The following is an 8,666-nucleotide window of genomic DNA, read 5'->3' as shown; positions in this document are numbered from 1 at the left end:
AGCCTGATGTCCTGGTGAGTGCCTCCTTTATAAAATGAATGAGCTGAGGTGGTGGTGAATCTGTGGAATTCATTGTATCACTCTATCGTCAGACTTGATGGGCCGTAGGGCCTGTTTCCTTGCTATATCTCTCTAGATTTAGCTCTTAGGGCTAAAGTTGCTGCCCCACAGCACCAGAGACCTGGGATCCATCCTGAATCCGAGTGCTGTATGTATGGAGTTTGTACCTTCTCCCCGTGACCTGCGTGGGGTTTTCTCTGAGATCTTCAGTTTCCTCCCACACTCCAAAGACGTACGGATTTGTAGGTTAATTGGCTTGGTGTAAATGTAAATTGTCCCTCGAGTGTGTGTAGGGTAGTGTTAGCGTGCGGGGGATCGCTGGTCGGCGCGGACTCGGTGGGCCGAAGGGCCTGTTTCTGCGCTGTATCTCTAAACTAAACGAAGAAACTAAACTAAACTACTCACTCACCGGTGGCTGATCAGAGTTACGCAGCATCTGCGATCTTGTGGAACGAAGAATCCAAATCTCGGAGACACAATGGTCTGCGGATGCTGGAACCTTCAATAGAACACAAGTGCTGGAGTCACTCAGTGGGTCAGGCAGCATCTGTGGAGAGAAGGAATGGGCGATGTTTCGGGTCAAGACCCTTCTTCATTTCCACAAATATCAGTACTACAGTAGTATCATTCATTAACACCTTCTCCACAGCCAATGGATCATTGATCAATGACCAACACTGAGCATCCCGCTGAGTTTCTCCAGCATTTTTGTCTACCTTTGATTTTCCAGCATCTGCAGTTCCTTCTTAAACACTGAGCAGCACTTTGATTTGTCCTTTTGTATGCCTTTCATTCGTTTGTTTCTTTCTACCTTTTCATATCTCTCTCTACCCTCTCCCCTGACTCTCAATCTGAAGAAGGGTCTGACAGGACCAGGGATGCTGCCTGACCCGCTGAGTTACTCCAGCATTTTGTGTCTATCTTCGGTGTAAACCAGCATCTAGTGTAGCTGGGACATTGTTGGCCGGTGTGGGCTAGTTGTGTGTAGGGTGGTGTTAATGTGCGGGGATCGCTGGTCGGCACGGACTCGGCCTATGGGCCTGGTTTCGCGTTGTATCTCTAAACTGAAAAAAACCTACAAAAGTCAGAGACTGCAGTAATCATACTGCCATCTGGGCAACACATCACTGAAGAAGGGTTTCGGCCCGAAACGTTGCCTATTTCCTTCGCTCCATAGATGCTGCCTCACCCGCTGAGTTTCTCCAGCATTTTTGTGTACCTTCTCTCTGTCTCTATCACTCTGTGACTCTCTCTGACTATCAGCACTTCCTTCCTACACATCTCTGGAGAGGATGGATAAGTCAATTTGGTGAAAAGAGATTTGCAAAGAATTGTAGTGAATCAGGAGTAGTCTGAAGAAGGGTCTCGACCTGAAACGTCACCCATTCCTTCTCTCCAGGGATGCTGCCTGTCCCGCTGGGTTACTCCAGCAATTTGTGTCTACCTTCAAAGCCTGACTGTTCCGTTTGTTTCCCACCCCCCAGGTGCCGCTGGAGGAGAGGTTTCCACACATCTCCGCTCAGGCCCTCCACTTGATGAAGGTACATGTAGAATACAGGGGCGTGAAACATCCCTGAGTACCAGGGCCACCACCCAGAGCTCACGGCATGCCCGGTTAAAGCGCGTTAAACCCCTGCTTTCTCTCCCTCTCCGTCCCTCCTCCCCCTTCCACCCCCCTAGTTCCCTGACTAGTTTCACTCAAAGATCCTATAGCGGAGCAAGATAGACCACTCCTGCTAAATGCAATGGGCTGACGTGTAGTACGCAACGGAGCCTTTTTTCCATCCATTTCAGTAACCCGACCCGACTCGCAGTGTAATCAACGTTGCGGGGGAACAGTTTGTGTTAATAAATTAAAATTCTGAAAATTAGGAGAAGATTTTTACCAAATAACTTTCATTTTTACGACTTCTGTCTCAGCACTAGTATCTTTGTTCCACCAAAGATCCCATAGTGGAGCAAAGATTCTAGTGCGGAGACGGAAACATCCTCGTAAAAATAAAAGTTCTTTGGAAAAAATCTTCTCCTCATTTTCAGAATTTTAATTCATTAACACAAACTGTTCCCCCGCAACGTTGATTACACTGCGAGTCGGGTCGCGTCGGGTTACTGAAATGGATGAAAAAAAGGCCCACGTTCCGCTCCGTTGCGTACTACACGTCAGCCTATTGCATTTAGCAGGAGTTATTGCATTTAGCGGAGTCTTGCTCCGCTATAGGATCTTTGATAAATATACTTCGGGTTCTGTACACCAAGTGTCGTTTGTGAGTTATTTAGCCCTCGAATATAACATTGCCCAGATGCCCGGTGTGAATGTCTGACCCTCTGCCGCTTGCCCCAGGCCTGCGTGATGATGGACCCGGCAGAACGGCTGAGCTGCGAGCAGTTGCTGCGGCACCCACACTTCGACAGCTGCCGGGGGGAGATGGAGGGCCGGAGGGAAGCGGAGAGGATGAGGAGGATGCAACGCAGACGCCCTCCAGGGGTAAGACCATGGTCGCTTCCTTCCACAGAGGAGTTCCACCAGTCGCTGCTCAGACACCCACCAGCATGGGAACAACTCATCAAAGACATCAACCTTTGCAGTAATTTATCAAGATTATTCCAATATTGCAGGTTTCCTTGAACAGGTAGCACCCTGATTAATCTGTGAGGAAAGGAACTGCAGATGCTGGCATACCAAAGTGCTGGAGTAACAGTAGAGTTGATGCCTCACAGCACCAGAGACCCGGGTTCGATTCTGACCACGGGCACTGTCTGTACGAAGTTTGTACATTCTCCCCGTGAACTGCGTGGGTTTTCTCCGGGTGCTGCGGTTTCCTCCCACACTCCAAAAATGTAAATGTTTGTAGGTTGATTGGCTTTGGTAAAATTGTAAATTGTCCCTAGTGTGTGTAGGATAGTGTTAATGTGCGGGGATCGCTGTTCGGCACGGACCCGGTGGGCTGAAGGGCCTGTTTTCACGCTGTATCTCTAAACTAAACTAAAAACTGAGCGGGTCAGGCAGCATCTATGGAGAAAAAGTTTAGGCAATGTTTTGGTCAGGACCCTTCTTCAGACCCAAATCTGAGTTACTCCAGCACTTTGTATCTTCCCTGGTTAATGTGTAGCCTAGCAAATCTAGCATTTTGTGCCAATCTCCAATCAGTAAAGGCAAGCAGAACATACTTCAATCAATCAATCCCCAATCAATAATAATCAATAATCAATCTCAAATCAGTAAAGCAGAGCATACTCCAAACAATCAATCGCCAATCAGTAATAATCAATAATCAATCAATAATCAGTAAAGGCAAGCAGAGCACAATCCAATCAATCAATCGCCAATCAGTAATAATCAATAATCAATCAACAATAATCAATAATCGATCTCCAATCAATAATAATCAATAATTAATCTCCAATCAATAAAGGCAAGCAGAACATACACCAATAAATCTCCAATAATAATCAATAATCAATTAATAATCAATCTCGAATCAATAATAATCAATAATCAATCTCCAATCAATAATAATCAATAATAATCGATCTCCAATCAATAATAATCAATAATAATTAATAATCAATCAATAATCAATCTCCAATCAATAATACTCAATAATCAATCAATAATAATCAATAATCAATCTCCAACCAATAATAATCAATAATCAATCTCCAATCAATAAAGGCAAGCAGAGCATGCGCCTTCTTTGCTGTTCTGCCACTTTACCACCGGTGAATGTTGTGCCATAACTTGTTCCCTTCTGCCCACACAGCCGCAGTACCTGCCGCAGCTAACGTGCAGCAACATCCTGCCGGCGCCGGAGAATAAGAAGCACCACCGGCAGAAGTACGACCACCACCTGCCCAACATCTGACTATATGGCAGCAAAAACCAGCCAGCCCAGCCAAACACCTATCTGTACAACCACACCTTCCCCAGCAAGTGGAAATCCTGACATCACCTTCCAAGCCCATTCTGCGTTTGGGGACTTGGTCACTCAGTTTGTGCGGGGGGAGTGTTGAAGCATGCCGGCTAGGGACCAATGCGGACGTTCTGGTAGCAGCTGAACAAACAGGAGGTTCTGGCAACAACCGTACCTAACACACTCTGAAGAAGGGTCCCAACCCGAAACGTCACTTGACCATTTCCCTCCATAGATGCTGCCTGACTTGCTGTTCCTCCAGCACTTTGTGTTTTGCTCAAGATAGCAGCATCTGCAGTTGCTTGTGCCTCCTAACACACTCTCAGATGGACTTCACCACTGGGAAGGCACAGTCCAGGCCACTGGACAATAGACAATAGACTCATTATTAGTCAGTCTGAAAAAGGGTCCCTACCTTAAACATCATCTGTCCATTTCCCTCCAGATGTTGCCCGAACCACTGAGATCCTCCAGCACTTTGTTTTTATACATTATTGGCCAGACCAATTTATTAGTTTTGTTTAGTTTAGAGATACAGCACGGAAGCAGGCCCTTCCAGCCCACAGATTCCGCGCCGACCAGCGATGCCCCACGCATCAACACCATCCTACACACACTAGGGACAATTTACACTTATACCAAGCCGATGAACCTACATTGAAGCACGTCTTTGGCGTGTGGGAGAAAACCGAAGATCTCGGAGAAAACCCACGCAGGTCACAGGGAGAACGTACAAACTCCGTGTAGACGGCACCTGTGGTCGGGATCAAACCCGGGTCTCTGGCGCTGCGAGCCCTGTAAGGCAGCAACTCTACTGCTGCGCCACCGTGGCTGCCGAAATGTGAGGACACCTCAATTGTATAGGCCATTTTTTCAACACACTTTGATTTTGCTACTCCTGTTTGTAGGCCAGTAGATTATGTGTGTCAGTTTTCCTAATCAGTTGGCATTCAATCTCCTCTCAATATGACAATGAAGGGAACACTTCAGAAACTGCTTCCACAGCACCATCTGGTGGCTAGTGTTTACTTATGCTCAATGACTCAATATGAATAGATTCAAGATTCAGGAGAGTTTATTGCCATGTGTCCCAGATAGGACAATGAAATTCTTGCTTTGCTTCAGAACATTGTTGTATGTATTTGGGGTGTGAGAGGAAACCGATGATCATAAGAGATTGGAGCAGAATTAGGCCATTCAGCCCATTATGCCTGCTCTGCCATTCAATGATGGCTGATCTGTCCCTCCTAACCCCATTCTCCTGCCTTCTTCCCATAACCTTTAACCTGAAGATCTCGGAGAAAACCCATGCGCGCACAAACTCTGTGCAGACTGCACCCTTGGTCAGGATCGAACCCAGGTCTCTGGCGCTGTAAGGCAGCAACTCTACCGCTGCGCCACAGTGCTGCCCAAAGCTAGGAGGAATTAAATATCTAGCACGGTGGGATGAAATTTGTGGACAGTTGTGTGCATGACACACATGGTGGAGAGAGTGGTGATCTGGCAAGCAGGTGGGAACGGAGTTCCCTTCAGCCTGAGACGCGTGAGGTGCCTTCGGGAACGGTGGATTTGCAACAATGATGGAAGGAATGTCTGCAATCCCCGTTGGACTTGAAGCAAAGAGAGACCTTCACCAACAAACCCGATTCCTTGAGGGAGCCGCCCATACCACATCTGAACAGTAACATAACAGCCCGAGCAAGCTGGAGCTACTGGGTAGTGAATGAGAAGGTGGGAGGGGAGGGGGGAATAGGGAGAAGGCTGTTCATGCCATCTTGGCTTCTTACATTGAGCAATGTCCTGACCAGTTCTGGACAATATAGTCACTGAGCAAATCCTGAGCCCAGTCTCATATGCAAGAGAAGAAATGGATGTTCGTGTTAATCAAATTAAATTATGTGTTGTGTAAAAACGTGTCTCTGCTGTGTTTTGATTATTGGATTTGATTAAAATGTACCCAGGGGTGGGAGATTGCAACCTTCACGTGGTCCACCCCGTTTTCGGCGAATGCAATCAACCTGGCGTGCACAAACAGAAGATCAAACAGAGCAAGTTGTCTTACAACTTTAGGCTGTGCACGCCATACGCAAGAAGAAGAAGAAGAAAAAGTACCCTGCACAGATTGTGGCAAAAACAAGCGTGAAAACCCTGAACCCCTGCCACCTTCCACTCCAATTTGTGCTAAGGATTGCACCCAAAAATTAGGAAGGACATTCTTGCTATTGAGGGAGTGCAGCGTAGGTTCACCAAGTTAATTCCCGGGATGGCGGGACTGACATATGATGAAAGAATGGGCCAACTGGGCTTGTATTTACTGGAATTTAGAAGGATGAGGGAATCTTATAGAAACATATACAATTCTTAAGGGATTGGACAGGTTAGGTGCAGGAAAATAATTTCCGATGTTAGGGGAGTCCAGAACCAGGGGTCACAGTTTAAGAATAAGAAGTAGGCTATATAGGACAGAGATGAGGAAAAACATTTTCTTCTGAAGATGGGTCTCGAACTGAAACGTTATCTATTCCTTCTCTCCAGAGATGCTGCCTGTCCCGCTGAGTTACTCCAGCATTTTGTATCTACCTTCGATTTAAACCAGCATCTGCAGTTCTTTCGTACATATGATTACGATCGAGCAGTCAACACTATACAGGTACATGATTCTGGGAAAAACTTGAATAACGTTTAGTGCAGGATAAATCCAGTAAAGTCCGATCAAAGATAGTCCGAGGGTCTCCGTCGAAGATCCATTCAATGGTGGGGAGGTCAGTACCTGTAATGGACCAGGCAATGTCCATAATTCTCTACAGTAATCTCCTTCAAACATGAGCGTTTGAGTTCCTGACCCAAGCAACTAGGCTGTGTGCCCTCTACTGTACATCTGTGGAAGTTCAATAGTGTGTCAAGCCAAATCTCCCAGAGTTGTGAATCTACAATACAATATGGTTTTATTCGTCACATTGCACATAAAGTGCAAGTAAAATGAATTTGCCAGCAGCGGCACAATGAGAAAGAACACACAAAAACACAATGCCTTCTCCAGGGCAGCTCCCAGGCTCTGGAACTCCCTCCCCCAACTGATCCGCAATTCCGTGTCCCTCACCATCTTCCAGTCCCGCCTCAAGACCCATCTCTTCACCTCTGCCTATCCTTAGCCCCACGTCCCCCTCCCTTTTCGTCTGTGCATTAATTGCCTCATATTGTGTTTTGTATTGAATTCTGTCTTTACTTTGTGTACTAGTCATGTCTCTACTATTTATTTCATTCCCCTTACATATTTTTCCTCTACCTGCAACATTTTTGTAAGAGACTCTTGAAAGGCGCCCATAAATAAAATGTATTATTATTGTTAATAAAAATTTGCTGAATGCTGTGGCGGATGTTTGTGTTAAATTTTTATTAATAATAATAATACATTTTATTTATGGGCGCCTTTCAAGAGTCTCTTACAAAAATTTTGCAGGTAGAGGAAAAACATGTAAGGGGAATGAAATAAATAGTAGAGACATGACTAGTACACAAAGTAAAGACAGAATTCAATACAAAACACAATATGAGGCAATTAATGCACAGACGAAAAGGGAGGGGGACGTGGGGCTAAGGATAGGCAGAGGTGGATGGCACAAAAAATGGCCAGTTCTCCTCCATTCTCCCCCGTGGTCGGGACCTCAACCCTCTGCAGTCGCCGCTGCGGGCGTCCAGATGAATGAAAGTCAAGGTAAGTCCTGAATCGGAATTCCTGTGGAATTCTCTGCCACAGAAGGCAGTGGAGGCCAATTCGCTGGATGTTTTCAAGAGAGAGTTAGATTTAGCTCTTAGGGCTAACGGAATCAAGGGAGTCCAGAAGCAGGGGCCAGAGTTTAAGAATAAGGGTTAAGCCATTTAGTGGCTGGAGTTAGCGCTGCTTCTCCGCACTGGCTGTGGGCCTGGGGGCGCCGCTCCCATCTGACTCCCGACGTCTCTGGCCGCCCCCAGACGGGGGGAGGGGCATTTGGGGGGGGGGGGAACGGGGATGGTCCAGTGACAGTTCGGCAGCGATTGCAGCGTCGGAGACCCGTGATCGATCCTGGCTGCGGATGAGGCGCAGGTCTGTGCACGGCTGCTGAGAGGTTGTAATCGCTCGTGACCTTTGACAAATCCCATGATTCCTTGCCTTTTTCGGAATACCAAACTCGCTTCTGTCAGATGGATCTCAACGCTGCCGGAGGCCCAGCTACGCGCATGCGCATTAATAGATGCCCATGTTCGAATAGAGCGCATGCTCATTAATGATTGCCCAGGTGCTTATAGAGTGCGCATGCTCATTAATAGCTCCTCAAGCGCGAAGAGTGCGCATGCTCCATTAACAGCAGCTCAAGTACAAATAGTGCGCATGCTCGTCTCCAATCGCCCAGGAGGGTGGAGCGTGCATTGAATCTCAGGCACGGCTGGTGCGCATGCTCCGTCACGGCCGCCCAAGTGCAGGGAGCGAGCGCGCATGCTCCTTCACGGCCGCCCAAGTGCAGGGAGCGAGCGCGCACACATGCTCCTTCACGGCCGCCCAAGTGCAGGGAGCGAGCGCGCATGCTCCTTCACGGCCGCCCAAGTGCAGGGAGCGAGCGCGCATGCTCCTTCACGGCCGCCCAAGTGCAGGGAGCGAGCGCGCATGCTCCTTCACGGCCGCCCAAGTGCAGGGAGTTAGCGCGCATGCTCCTGGGA

The 8,666-nt window shown here is 47.6% G+C and overlaps 1 protein-coding gene across 1 annotated transcript in view; it reads left to right on the top strand.

Annotated features, from left to right (window-relative positions):
* The window catches only part of LOC116967725 (cyclin-dependent kinase-like 1), an 18,671-nt gene extending 14,096 nt beyond the window's left edge, over nucleotides 1-4,575 (top strand). Inside the window, exons 5-8 of the mRNA XM_033014333.1 lie at nucleotides 1-14; nucleotides 1,545-1,601; nucleotides 2,402-2,545; nucleotides 3,822-4,575. The exon at nucleotides 1-14 is cut by the window's left edge and continues 69 nt beyond it. Of these exons, the coding sequence (XP_032870224.1) occupies nucleotides 1-14; nucleotides 1,545-1,601; nucleotides 2,402-2,545; nucleotides 3,822-3,923 (317 nt within the window). The 3' untranslated portion in view covers nucleotides 3,924-4,575. The remainder of the gene's footprint in view (nucleotides 15-1,544; nucleotides 1,602-2,401; nucleotides 2,546-3,821) is intronic.
* Nucleotides 4,576-8,666: the final 4,091 nt, after the last annotated feature.

Source organism: Amblyraja radiata, chromosome 41 (assembly GCF_010909765.2).
Source record: "Amblyraja radiata isolate CabotCenter1 chromosome 41, sAmbRad1.1.pri, whole genome shotgun sequence".
Taxonomy (NCBI): domain Eukaryota; kingdom Metazoa; phylum Chordata; class Chondrichthyes; order Rajiformes; family Rajidae; genus Amblyraja; species Amblyraja radiata.
This window is presented reverse-complemented; position numbering and strand designations above follow the sequence as displayed.